General features: G+C 36.6%; 1 protein-coding gene across 1 annotated transcript in view; it reads right to left on the reverse strand.

Annotated features, from left to right (window-relative positions):
• Window positions 1-14,431, reverse strand: part of LOC124777179 (zinc finger-containing ubiquitin peptidase 1-like) — a 176,516-nt gene that overhangs the window by 64,753 nt on the left and 97,332 nt on the right. Inside the window, 1 exon segment of the mRNA XM_047252490.1 lies at window positions 2,394-2,690. Coding sequence (XP_047108446.1) covers window positions 2,394-2,690 — 297 coding nt within the window.

Genomic DNA, 14,431 nt, shown 5'->3' on the forward strand with positions numbered 1-14,431 from the left:
TCACATCATCTACATCAACTTTCTGCACACTACAGGGAGATGAATGGCAGAGAGCACATTCCACTGTACCAGTTTCTTCCCGTTCCATTCAAGTAAGGAGTGCAAGAAGAATAATTGTTTGAATGCCTCTGTGCATCCACTAAATATTCTAATCTTATCCTCATGGTCCATATGTGAGTGATATGTAGGGAATTGTAGTACATTCCTAGAATAATCATTGAAAGCTGGTTCAAAAAGTGAGTGAAATTGTTAGGCATCCATCTTGACAGTAGGTTATGTTGGAATACCCAGACAGAAAAAGTTTGTAATAAATTATCAAGATTAGTTTACCTGATAAGAAAATTAAAAAGCTGTGTCAATCAAGACCTCCTCCTTATGGCCTATTATGCATTTTTTCACACATATTCGAACTATGGGATAATACTCTGGGGAAAAAAAAAAAAAACTTCCTGCAAAGAATACTTCACCAAATACAAAATACTTACTGTTCCCAGCTTGCACATACTGAGAGTTCTTGTCTATGCCAAAGAGAATGCTCTTATATATGAAATTAGTGCTAATGTCCATACTTATGAAACCAGGAACAGAAACTTGATAAATGTCCTCTGGACTAGAATATCCAAGAGCAAAAACAATTTTCCACACATTCGCAAGATATTTCTGAACAAAATACCACAAAGTATTAAGGAACTGCCACACAATAAATTTAAAATGGTGATGGAATCATGGCTAAAAAGAAAGGCTTTCTATAATGTTCAGGAATTTTTATGTAATACTATAAATGATTTAACTGTAATGCGAACTAAATTATGTACATCATAAACTGGGTAATATAAAAGTGTAAATTGAAATTTATCTAAGTTTAATATGTAACATTGTATTCTGTTGCCCACAAAGAAATAACTTATACAAGTATTAATTAAAAATTTATGTAAGTTATATGTAACATTATATTATGTTGCCCACAAAGAAATAACTTGTACTTGACGATGTCTTATGCAACAGCAATGTTGTCTTCATACAAATAAAAGGAAGTGATTGGTTGAAACTCTGTTAGTTGGCTTTCTCGGCATAGTTCAGATCTATCTCCAAAAATCATCCAGTTCACTTCCATCAGTACCTCTATGACACATCCCTTGTATCAAACAAACCTGTGACCATTTATGCTGCCCTCCTCTATATATGTTCAATATCCCCTGTCAGTTCTATTTGGTATGGCTGTTTCTCAACCCCACTAACAATAATATATATTTCATTCATTTTTTCAGTGTTATGGGGATTAGATTGGGTCAATTCTCTTGGGTTTTTCTTTGTAAAGGAACATTTGAAAATTGGGTTAAGCATTTCAGCTTTTGCTTTGCTATCCTCAATTTCAGTTCCTGTCTCACTACAGATTGGACTTTGATGTCACTAACAGCCTTTAAATACGATCACAATTTCTCTGGGTTTTGTGAAGTATTATCTGACAATATTCTGCTATGGTACTCACTGAAGGCATCATGCATTGCTCTCTTGACAGCCAAACACATTTCATTCAGCATCTTTCTATCTAAAGCCTTATGCTTCATTTTACACCTATTATGCAGGAATCTCCACTTCTTTAGAAGTTTCTTTACAGTGTCTGTATACCATGGAGATTCCCTCCCATTATACACTGTTATACTGCGTACATAGCTATCCAATGTATGAATAACTGCTCTTTGAGTCATAGTTCCTCTACATGATTCTGTCCTGTGCTGAAAGTTTCAAGTTCCTCACTGAGATACAACACTACGTTTTGATTGAAGGGAGGTGTCAATGGAACAATCACACATAGAACTGAAGAAGAAACTTTATCAACATTTAGTACTGCAGTGATTTAGTTTCAATAGTCAATGTTGGAACGTTGGTAGTTCCCGATAGAAATACAGACATATTATAAGGTATAAATTGGATGGTGGCCTATAGTACAGTCATTAATTTAAAAAGAAAGCAAATGAACGTCATGACTGAAGGAGGAAAGGTATAAATATCCAAAACTAAAAGAACAGTTATCAAGGCAGCCAGAGTTCCAGGACCAGATGGAGAATGGTTGTGGAAAAGGAGGTAACGCTGAAGACATGAAACATTGTTGAAAGCTTTAAGGAAGATTACAAAAGAGGTATGAAAGGATGGAGAAATTATAAAAGTAGGGAAGCAAGACAAAAAAATTGGTATGAAAGCAAGCATCATGATGAACACAAGTTTTCACAGGATACAGAATATTTTAATAGATTCTTATCCCGAGTATCTATCAAAAGGGGGTGCAATATACACTCTTATCTAAAATGGTCAAAAATCTGCGGTAACACTAAATTTGTGGCAGGTTTTGTTGTTTATAAAGTAAGCATGCCAAATACATTAGTTGAACTTACCGTATCCTAAGGGAAGAAAGAACTGTGACTACTTCAGTTGCTCCAATCCACTTTCGTGTATTGAAGAGTTTTCCACCAAGCTGTTCACTCCCCTGGAGATCAAAGCCCTGACTCCATGCCCATTCAATATGTTGTTGTAAACGAGAGATTGATGGCATGGCACTACGGCTAGGCATCTCAAGACCACAGGATCGGTTACCTAACCCATAGAGACCACCCCCAACTAAAGAAGGCTTATACAGCTGTTCATTGTAGCCTGTATGATGCAGCAATGAAGACAGCATCATCTGCATATTTCTGGAAAAGAAATGTATATTGGTATTAGATTAAAGAAGCAGGATTTTGGTAAGCATGCCACAGATAGCATAGGTGAAGATCATCTGCTCCATAATTAAGCCACACAAAAATACAATGTCAGAAATGCTCCTGGTGTAACACTAAGATAGAACTATTTTTCCAAATGTCAAAGAAGAAACAGCCAAATCATTTCAGACAGGCACGCAAATGTGAAAATTCATACATATACATTCATTCATAAGCTATTAAAAGTTTTAAAACACATAAAACAGGGAAAGATGGGGGTTCACCTTTACACTTTTGTTTACAATAAGCCTTTCCTACCTCATGGTTCTTGTCTTTGTAGGGAGATCCTATTATGCATGTGTCCAATCCACTTTTATAAAATCACTTTTAAAATACATAATGACAAAAAATCTAATGCATAAGAATGATAATATAGACTTGGCTAGGTTACTCTATATTACTAGAAAGGTCATAGGTTTGCAACTTCAATTCCTTTCTTTCAAAACTACAGACAAAGAAATGATCCTGCAACCTCTACTAATCTCTTTGCTTCACCTATTCTTAATTCTTTTTTTCTTTACTCTCATGAAGTAATTAAGTTCACTCTTTCTTCTAATCACCTATGTTTCTGTTAACCCCAGTCTCTAATTTTGATAATTTCTCAAATATTTGTTTTATTTTCACTCCTCCAGGAGATATGCACACTTCACTCTGTCGTTTTTGCTTTTTTATCTTCAATTTCTATCAAAAGCTCTGTGACGACTTTTCAAGTTCCAGTTCACTGCACTGACATACCTATTCATTGAGGGTTGTTAGTAATGATCTGGACTTTAATAGTTCTCTATTAATGATGACTAGTATGTACAGTAACTTACTTGATGTAGTCTCTTGGTTCTATGTCTGTCCCTCACCTTTTTAAGTTATTAACACTATTATGGTCATTCCTGGTCCAGTGAAGAACAAAACACAAGACTACAGAGTTATGATGAATGCAACGCATTTGGCACTCAAGAAGGCTCCTCGGTCCAATGAAATCCTTGTTGGATTCTATGTAGCATTTGCAGCAATGTTAGCTCTCATTTTAATCATAATATAGCATACACCAGTTGGACAAAAAAACCATGCCCTGTGATTGGAAGATAGTACACATCACAACTGTTGACAAGAAGGGTAGCAAAAGTGATCCACAAAACTATCATACTATCTCATTGATAGCCATCTCTTGTTGTACCCTAGAACATATTCTGAGCTAAAACATTAGTTACATATCTTGGAATAGAATGTCCTCCTCCTCTGCAACTGGCATGGATTACGATGACATCACACATGCAAAACCCAATTTGCACTTTTCTCAAAAGACATCCTGAAACCCATGGATGAAAGAAATCAGCCAACTGGAGTATTTCTTGATGAGTGAAAAGAATTTCGCCACATTACTGATTAATAACAAAAATGATTATATGGAATAACAAACAAAATCTGTGAGTGGATTGAGGATTTCTTAAAAAGTAGGGCACAGAATCTTATTTCAAATGGACAATTGAAGATAGAAGTAAATTTAGCCATGCCCCATGGCAGCGTAATGGAATCCCTCTTGTTCATATTGTATGTAAATAACCAGGCAGACAACATTAATAGTAACCTCAAACTTTCAGCAGATACTGCAGTCATCCATACTGAAGTAGTATCGGAAAAAAGTTGCACAAATACCCAGCCATATATTGTTAAGATTTCAAAGTGGTGCTACTAGTTTTAAATGTTCAGTAAATGCTTAGTAAAAAGGAGACTCCTTACAAATCAATTGTGTGATCCAATTTAGAATGTTGTTCAAGCATGAGACCCATACTAAATCTGCAAAGGAGGGCAGCAAAGTGGTCACAATTTTGTTTGAATCATTGGGAGAATGTCACAGAAATATTTAAAAACCTGAACTAGCACACACTTCAAGACAGACACCAATTATCCTGTGATAGCCTACTTCCAAAGTTTCGAGAACAGTATTAAGTGAAGAATCTATACATATTCTTCATTTCCCTAAGTAATGCTCCCATAAGGAATATTAAGATAAAAGTACTCTAATTACAGCACACAGACATTTACTCTGTCATTCTTTATGTGCTCCAGATGAGATTTGAAGAGCAAGAAGACTTAACATCTGGTACCATTTCAAGTACCCTCTGCTGAGCACTTCAGTGTTTTGTATAGTAGTATAGATCTAACGACATTCATGAGTAGTCAGCAATCTTTCACTTCACATAATGGTAAACTACAATTTCACTTTTAGACTTCATGATAAAGAAATAACATTAAATAGAAAATAAATATACATCCTTGTCACCAAGTATAAAACTCTGAAATAAAGCAAAAAAATTTTTTAATAGTTCCCAAATGATTCTTTCTTGCATCAGATGCAAAAGAACAGAAAAGTTTCATGGTGCTTATTCAATAAATGTTAACAAGAACAAAAATAATGAAGACATATTTTTCATGTATGTGGCCATGCTATAAACTAATGCCTCTGAATTTTTTATGTGAAAACTCTTAAATCTTTTTAAATAAAACAAACATTATTAACATTATGCATCTTTTTTCTTCATGTCTACATAGTTAGCTCTCAACATAGTCATCCTGGTGACGAACATATTTCTTCCAATGAGATGTCAGTTTGCTGATACCATCGGTGAAGAATGTTTGACTTCAGCAACGGAGCAACAATCTCACCTCTGCTTGCACCGCTTCATTATTATCAAAGTGCAGTGCTTGAAGGTGTTCTTTGAAGTTATGGAAACAGATGAAAATCGGGTGGGACCAAGTTGGAACTGTGTGGAAGATGACTGAAGACAGTGAACCCAAGGTGTCAGATTGTTGTAGATGTTGCAATGCTTGTGTATGGCCTGGCATTGTCAAGCTAAAGGAGAGGATAGTCCATGTGTGGACAAACTCTTTGGTCAGAATCTCTGTTACAGCATGCTGTTTCTCATGCACCGACATAGTTATGTTACACACTGCCACATTACCACTACAATTTGGGGTTTGTAGTGTTTCGAGAATTTCCGCGTAAATTCTAGAACCACTTGGTCTTCCACTGTCTCGAACACATGATATTTTAGCTGTGAGTGGGAGAAAGGAACCCTATCTAATACGCATCATCTGTCTGTGTGTGCAGTTGTGAAATCAGTCGCGAGCAAAAGGTCGATGTGGCGGTTGAACGGCACCGAAAAGTACTTGTCGGGTGATCAATGGAAGTCGTAATCAAAGCACACAAAGAACCAAGGAGCTTCTGTGTTATTCTGTGCTGTTTGCAATTGTGACTATTGGTAGTGACAAAAGAACAACTGAGATTCTGAATTTTGAAAAAACTCTTATTTTGGGCTTGCTGGAGGCAAGACGTATTTTACGATATGTTTGTATTAGAGACATGGTTGTTAAGCCAACTCTTTTCTAAATGGACTTAAACCTGTTTTTAATGTGAGACGATACGAGTTACTTATGAGAAGTTAAATGTTACGTGTGAAGTGTGAATTTTGTTCTTTATGAAGCTCATTGTGTACCCACAAAGAGAGAGAGAGAGAGAGCCTTCAAGGTTCCTGTGACTAGCATCGTTCTTTGGAGAAGAAGTTTGTAGAGATTCCAGAAGCCGGCTATCCAGAGAAGAAGATCAGCTGTGCATTTCCAAGTAAGTCAACTCATCTAAGAGAAGAAGGGAGTTTGCACATACACGTCACACGCTTTTCTGTCATCAAAAACGTTAGAGGCTGTCTAATGGCACAGTACTGCAAATATGTAGATATGATGAATAAAAAAGTTGAATGTTAATAACATTTGTTTCATTTTAAAAAAAACTTTTAAGAGTTTTTACATAAAAATTTGGAGGCATTAACTTCCAGCACATCCTCATACAAACTGGAAAACTAAAAGTAAAGTATGACCAAAGCTGGGAACATAAAAGTTTCTTTCACTGGAGACCTTCCTTGTTTATAGGTGATGGAATCTAAAGTGAAGTGTTAACATCACTTTACAAATTTAAAAAAGTTTCCTAATTCCTGAGAGCAACACTGCAGTGTTAACTATATAATCACATTACACTGGTCGTATTTCATACAACCACCAGAGAATGGTTTCTGGGCTGTGGAAAGAAGTCAAAGATGTACATTTATGTAATTTACCTGCAATGCAATGAAATGACTTAATATAACACAACAGTGCAAAGTCTAATTATCAATTTCTATGAAGACACTCTTTGATAGAGTAGAAGTAGTTGCCCAACCAGGCTGTGGTGTTGCATATCACTCCGGTAGAGTGACATGTAGCGCTATATCTACCCAGCCAAGGAATGATGGTCACGAAGGACCAGATAATAATTTAATGGTTAAAACAGGAAGCTGTTAATAGGTTTTTGTTATCTGACTTGCATGCAATGCATATGTGGATGGACACCACACGTCTTCAAGTTGGGATGGCGATCATGGTATTACCGTGAGTTGTGGAGCCTGCGTGGGCTTTGTGTAACCTCCATTAGTCAGTGTCCTAGTTTGGAGTAGTACATTGCACCATTGAGTAAAAGCATGCACCACGGCAATGTTGCACGTAATAACAATCTGCTATGTATGAGCTCGCTAAAAACAGAAGCAATGGTCCAAATACTGTAATATTCAAGATGCAGGGAGTATTGTACATGGTGATAGAATACACAAATATGATTACAGAAGACATACTATGTTTTCATTACACAAAACTAAAATTTCGTTGAAGTGTGTTCGATTCCAGAATAAGCACAACTGTATTGGAGATGAGGTTCATCAGAGCTGCACTGGCACAATCTGAATTTAATTTCTAGGTGCAGACATTCAGAGCAAAGGGAAGACAATAAATTTGAATGTGAAGAAACAAATAGTCACAGGGAAACACAGCAAGTATCCATCCCTCATTCTCAAAATATATGATGTCACAGAACACTGCATGAAAGAGCAACTCTATTGCTACTTTGAGAACAATAAGGTAATCTCTTCTTCACTATATGGTTTTATGCCTGGTCTATACACCATAGAAGCTGTTATGTCTCTGGTTACAGATGTTCTGAAATGTTTTGAAAGCTATTCTTTTGTCTGTGTTATGCTGCTTGATCTGAGCAAAGCATATGACACTTTATCACATGATATCATAATATCTAAATTTGAAAAATATAATATCAAGAACAATAAACTATCACTAACAAAATTTTATCTGATAGATAGGAAACAAACTCTCACCATACATAATAGTAGATTAAATGCAAACTAGTTACTACAGGAGTGTCATTAGGTTCTGTTCTGGGTCCTTTTCTTCTTCTAATATACATGAGTGATCTACCTACTTCTTTGCCTTATAAGGCAGTAATATATGCTGATGATACAATCATTGTAATGGCCAAATCGAATATAGAGGAACTGAAACATAAAAAACTGACAATGATTGATATGTCAGCTCAGCAGCCACAAAAATAAACTAATGCGATGTTGTTGTTGTTGTTGTGGTCTTCAGTCCAGCGACTGGTTTGCTGCAGCTCTCCATGCTACTCTATCATGTGCAAGCGTCTTCATCTTCGAGTAACTACTGCAACCTATATCCTTCTGAATCTGATTAGTGTATTCATCCCTTGGTTGCCCTCTATGATTTTTCTCTCCATGCCTACCTCCAGTACTAAATTGGTGATCCCTTGATGCCTCAGAATATGTCCTACCAACCAATCCCTTCTTCTAGTCAAGTTCCTCTTCTCCCCATTTCTTTTTAGTACCTCCTCATTAGTTACATGATCTACCCATCTAATCTTCAGCATTCTTCTGTAGCACTGCATTTCGAAAGCTTCTATTCTCTTCTTGTCCAAACTATTATTGTAATGTTTCACTTCCACATGGCTACACTCCATACAAATATTTACAGAAAAGACTTCCTGACACTTAAATCTATACTCAACGTTAACAAATTTCTCTTCTTCAGAAACGTTTTCCTTGCCATCGCCAGTCTACATTTTATATCCTCTCTATTTCGACCATCATCTGTTATTTTGCTCCCCTAAATAGCAAGACTCATCTACTATTTTAAGTGTCTGATTTCCTAATCTAATTCCCTCAGCATCACCTGATTTAATTCGACTACTTTTCATTACCTTCGTTTTGCTTTTGTTGATGTTCATCTTATATCCTCCTTTCAAGACACTGTTCTTTCCGTTCAGCTGCTCTTCCAGGTCCTTTGCTGTCTCTGACAGAATTACAATGTCATCAGAAAACCACAAAGTTTTTATTTCTTCTCCATGGATTTTAATTCCTACTCTAAATTTTTCTCTTTTTTCCTTTACTGCTTGCTCAATATACAGATTGAATAACAGTGGGGATAGGCTACAACCCAGTCTCACTCCCTTCTCAACTACTGCTTCCCTTTCATGCCCCTTGACTCTTGTAACTGCCACCTGGTTTCTGTACAAATTGTAAACAGCCTTTTGCTCCCTGTATTTTACCCTTGCCACCTTTAGAATTTGAAAGAGAGTATTCCAGTCAACATTGTCAAAAGCTTTCTCTAAGTGTACAAATGCTAGAAATGTAGGTTTGCCTTTCCTTAATCTATCTTCTAAGATAAGTCATAGGGTCAGTATTGCCTTGCGTGTTCCAACATTTCTATGGAATCCAAATTGATCTTCCCCAAGATCGGCTTCTACCCATCTTTCCATTGATCTGTAAGGAATTCATGTTAGTATTCTGCAGTTGTGACTTATAAAACTGATAGTTTGGTAATCCTCACACCTGTCAGCACCTGCTTTCCTTGGAATACAATATAAAACAAAAACTGAAACTATATACTTTTTCTCCTTAAACTAAGTGGAAAGGAAAAAGAGTGTGAGTCCATCAGACTGTTAACAGTCTCCACAATATCCTTTTGTCCAGGAGTGCTTGTTCTGCCAGTTTTTTTGCAGAAGAGATTCTGTGAAGTTTGGAAGGTAGAAGACAAGGTACTGGCAGAAGTGAAGCTGTTAGGATGGGTTGTGAGTCATGCTTGGGTAGCTCAATTGGTAGAGCACTTGCCCGCGAATGGTAAAGGTCCCGAGTTCGAGTTTCGGTCCAGCAGACAGATTTAATGTGCCAGGCAGTTTCATAGCAATGCACACTCCGCTGCAAAGTGAAAATTTCGTTCTGGATACTAATAAGTCATTTGGACCCACAAGTGAATGAGTACAAGGAGCTTTCCTATATTAAATTATACCAAGTGGTTTACTAACTATGCAAATTGAAAGCCTGTGGCATTAAGGAACAGCTTCAGTCTTCTCATTTAATTTCAGGAAATATCCTATGGGACAACTTTTCCAGCCAAAAACAGTGTTTTGAGTCCCAACAACACAAATAAAAAATTTAAATTTTTTTCAAAACTGACATTTACTAAGATAGTAAGCAAAGAATACAAGAAGAAATGGCAAAAAGTGAACAATCAATTGCATTTTTAAAGTGGTGGTTTCACTTTCAAATCACTGGGACACATACTTCTCAACCACCCATTATTTTATCAGATATATTTGAAAGCAATTCCACATATTTTCTTAGACACAATATCACATCACAAAACTTCCATGAACTCTTGATAACAAATTATAGTCCTAAATACCAAGCAAAAATGGGTCTAAAATTTAATAAATTTATATCAAAAGTAAATACTGCTCCAATGGTTTCATTTGTACTCATTAACAGCAGTAGTACAAACTGAAATTTATGTTACAATGACTTTAGATATACTTACTTTAACCATCAATAATTTCCTCAATAAGATCACTACATTAAAAACCATGCTTGTCACAATCACATTACACAATATCTGTGCTAACTGTTGCTTTGAACGGTGTGGCTGCTACAAAGCACTAGAGTTGCAGAAGTATCTCTGTGTACCACTAGATGTCTCTGTGTTGCAATAGCATTCATGGTTTCATAATAAAGGCACTGATTCTCAAAGGGTTAAGTGGCAAAAAAAAAAAAAAAAAAAAAAAAAAAAAAAAAAAAAAAAAAAAAAAAAAAAAAAAAAAAAAGAGTGAGAACAGTTATAGGCATTCCAAACAGAATGCCATCTCAGTCACATTTCAAAGAACTCAGCTGTACCATCTTTCCATATTAGTGCCTGTCTCCTCTTAATGAAAAAGCAGCCAGAGGCTTAACTTGCAAAAGTTCTATGCACAATTAAGGAACAAGCAATAGAAATAACGTAAATTTAGAATGCACCAGATTTACTCAGTTCCAAAATAATTTTACATATATTAGCATAAATCTGTTTAATAAATTGCCCTCTTTTGGTAATGTAGGGTGAAAGTAAATTTTATCAAACTTGTTTTGAATAGCTTTTCTTAGAAACTGTAGGATATCTACTAAGGATGTGTTCAAACCTAAATTATCTGCTACTAACTGAAAAAGTTATTACAAGAGACTGAAACTTTAGGGCTATCTTTGATCAGTTTATTGTCTATGTTTTAATAAATTGCTTAATTTTCCTAATTTGTTTTTCTTCTCTCTCTCTGTTACTATGTTCCAAATAGTTCTTGTTACTGGAACAGCTTGGTTTTTCTTGAAAGCACATGCATTTTAATGCTCTGAGGACTTTTCTTAGAATTTTTCAGTACAGCGTGTTATATCAATTGTACTGAAATGCAGGAGGATCTCAACGAACTCATGCATGGTGCAGGGAATGGCAATTGAATCTCAATGTAGACAAGTGTAATGTTCTGTGAATACATAGAAAAATAAGATCCTTTATCATTTAGCTACAATATAGCAGGTCAGCAACTGGAAGCTGTTAATTTCATAAATTATAGTTGATATTAGGTGTGATTTAAAGTGTAATGATCATATAAAATTAATCGTAAGTAAAGCAGATGCCAGACTGAGATTTATTGAAAGAATCCTAAGGAAATGCAGTCCGAAAACAAAGGAAGTAGGTTACAGCACACTTGTTCGCCCACAGCTTGAATATTGCTCACTGGTGTGGGATATGTACCAGATAGGGTTGACAGAAGAGATAGAGAAGATCCAATGGAGAGCAGTGCGCTTCGTTACAGGATCATTTAGTAATCGCGGAAGCGTTACAGACATGATAGATAAACTCCAGTGGAAGCCTCTGCAAAAGAGACGGTCAGTAGCTCGGTACAGGCCTTTGGTGAAGTTTCGAGAACATACCTTCACCGAGAAGTCAAGCAGTATATTGCTCCCTCCTATGTATATCTCACGAAGAGACCATGAGGATAAAATCAGAGAGATTAGAGCCCACACAGAGGCATAAAGACAATATTTCTTTCCACGAACAATACAAGACTGGAATAGAAGGGAGAACCGATAGAGGTACTCAAGGTACCCTCCGCCACACACTGTCAGGTGGCTTGAATGAGTATGGATGTAGCTGTGGATGTAGATATGATTTAACTCCACCATCATCTGTGTCATGATGTAGAATCTTTTCTTAGTTTTGCATGACATTCTGATTTCAGTTGTAACTCAGCATTTAGGTGCACTTTATCTGCTTTCACTGGTTAATTTCTTAGCTTATGACTATGCAGTAACTGGATGCTAAATTATATCCATCCATATTCCATGGTGAAATGACATACAGAAGCAAATCATGCACATAATTTGCAGGCTGCAGTACATCTTAACAAATCAGAAGTTAATTCATTTTATGTTTACCCTCTAATATTTTGAAGAAGTAAGTTTAGTTTAACCTAATTTTTATCTTCATACGTTTTAGGCTCAAATTTTTCAACTACATATTCCTTTTAATCTGTATATTGAGCAAGCAGTAAAGGAAACAAAAGAAAAATTCGGAGTAGGTATTAAAATTCATGGAGAAGAAATAAAAACTTTGAGGTTCACCGTTGACATTGTAATTCTGTCAGAGACAGCAAAGGACTTGGAAGAGCAGTTGAATGGAATGGACAGTGTCTTGAAAGGAGGATATAAGATGAACGTCAACAAAAGCAAAACAAGGATAATGGAATGTAGTCTAATTAAGTCGGGTGATGCTGAGGGAATTAGATTAGGAAATGAGGCACTTAAAGCAGTTAAGGAGTTTTGCTATTTGGGGAGCAAAATAACTGATGATGGTCGAAGTAGAGAGGATATAAAATGTAGGCTGGCAATGGCAAGGAAAGCGTTCCTGAAGAAGAGAAATTTGTTAACATCCAGTATTGATTTAAGTGTCAGGAAGTCATTTCTGAAAGTATTCGTATGGAGTGTAGCCATGTATGGAAGTGAAACATGGACGATAAATAGTTTGGACAAGAAGAGAATAGAAGCTTTTGAAATGTGGTGCTACAGAAGAATGCTGAAGATTAGATGGGTAGATCACATAACTAATGAGGAAGTATTGAATAGGATTGGGGAGAAGAGAAGTTTGTGGCACAACTTGACCAGAAGAAGGGATCGGTTGGTAGGACATGTTCTGAGGCATCAAGGGATCACCAATTTAGTATTGGAGGGCAGCGTGGAGGGTAAAAATCGTAGAGGGAGACCAAGAGATGAATACACTAAGCAGATTCAGAAGGATGTACGTTGCAGTAGGTACTGGGAGATGAAAAAGCTTGCACAGGATAGAGTAGCATGGAGAGCTGCATCAAACCAGTCTCAGGACTGAAGACGACAACAACAACAACAACAACATTCCTTTTAACATTCTGCCATCTGCACGTCTCATACAAATTGGTTTGCTTGGCGCCAGCAGCGCTAATTCAGATTACTTGGCGTGTCACCGGTCATTCTTGACATTATCTAGAGATTATATATATTCTTAGGTTTTACTAATCTCATTGTTAGTTGTCATAAGTTCTCAACCCTGTTCCCCTTCTTTCATGAAATTTCGAAGATATACACACGTAAATAAGTAGAAAATTTGTTTGTTTCATATATTTGTTTATTTGCATTGTCTTTGGTACTTAGTATTTCTCTTTCATATGATATGCAGCGAAACAGTCTCCACGATGTAACACAACTCCACAAGACTTGCACAGTAATTCTGTTGTTCTTTTTTTTGGTTTTTGAAACATACATGACAGTTTCTTCGTTTTTGTTTATCATTTCAGAATATGAAGGCCTAGTAGTTGGTGTTGGTTTAGGTGACCGGAAAGTCTGTCAACCAGATCATGATGAGACGTACGCGATGTAGTGGAAACTTCCAAGTTTTGCTCCGCACATTCATTGTAAATAATCGTATCTTCTCTTTCGTCTTCCATGATGAAAGCGCACAAGTACTTATAAAAACAAAAAACTTGTTGAGGTGTGTAACTTATTGTTACCTAAACAAAACACCAACAGGATGCACAAAATACTAAAGTGCTGTCGCTGGCCACTGAGCGATACCATGCTGATGACATCACTGTGGTGTCACCAGCCACTGAGCGATACTGTGCACATGGCACCACAGTGGTGTCGCTGGCCGTTGACCGCTATTTCGCGTGAAACCACTGTGGTGTCGCCGGACGGCAAAGTGTTAATACTATCAACCTGAATCTTGAGTCGTCCCTAAAAATGTGCTGTCCTCACGCCTGTTACTTCAAGGGTAAACCCATAGGTGTCAGTGTCCCCCTTTACAGATACTGCTATCAACTCAGCCAACTTCCTTTTCTCATTCCTATTAAGATGTGGGTCATGCTTCGCATAAACCCACTAGTTAATAACCTAAACAGAGGCCAAACCTATATTTGATCCCATACACAGTTGATCTAACTCCATGTTGAACCC

Source organism: Schistocerca piceifrons, chromosome 2 (genome assembly GCF_021461385.2).
Source record: "Schistocerca piceifrons isolate TAMUIC-IGC-003096 chromosome 2, iqSchPice1.1, whole genome shotgun sequence".
Taxonomy (NCBI): Eukaryota; Metazoa; Arthropoda; class Insecta; order Orthoptera; family Acrididae; genus Schistocerca; species Schistocerca piceifrons.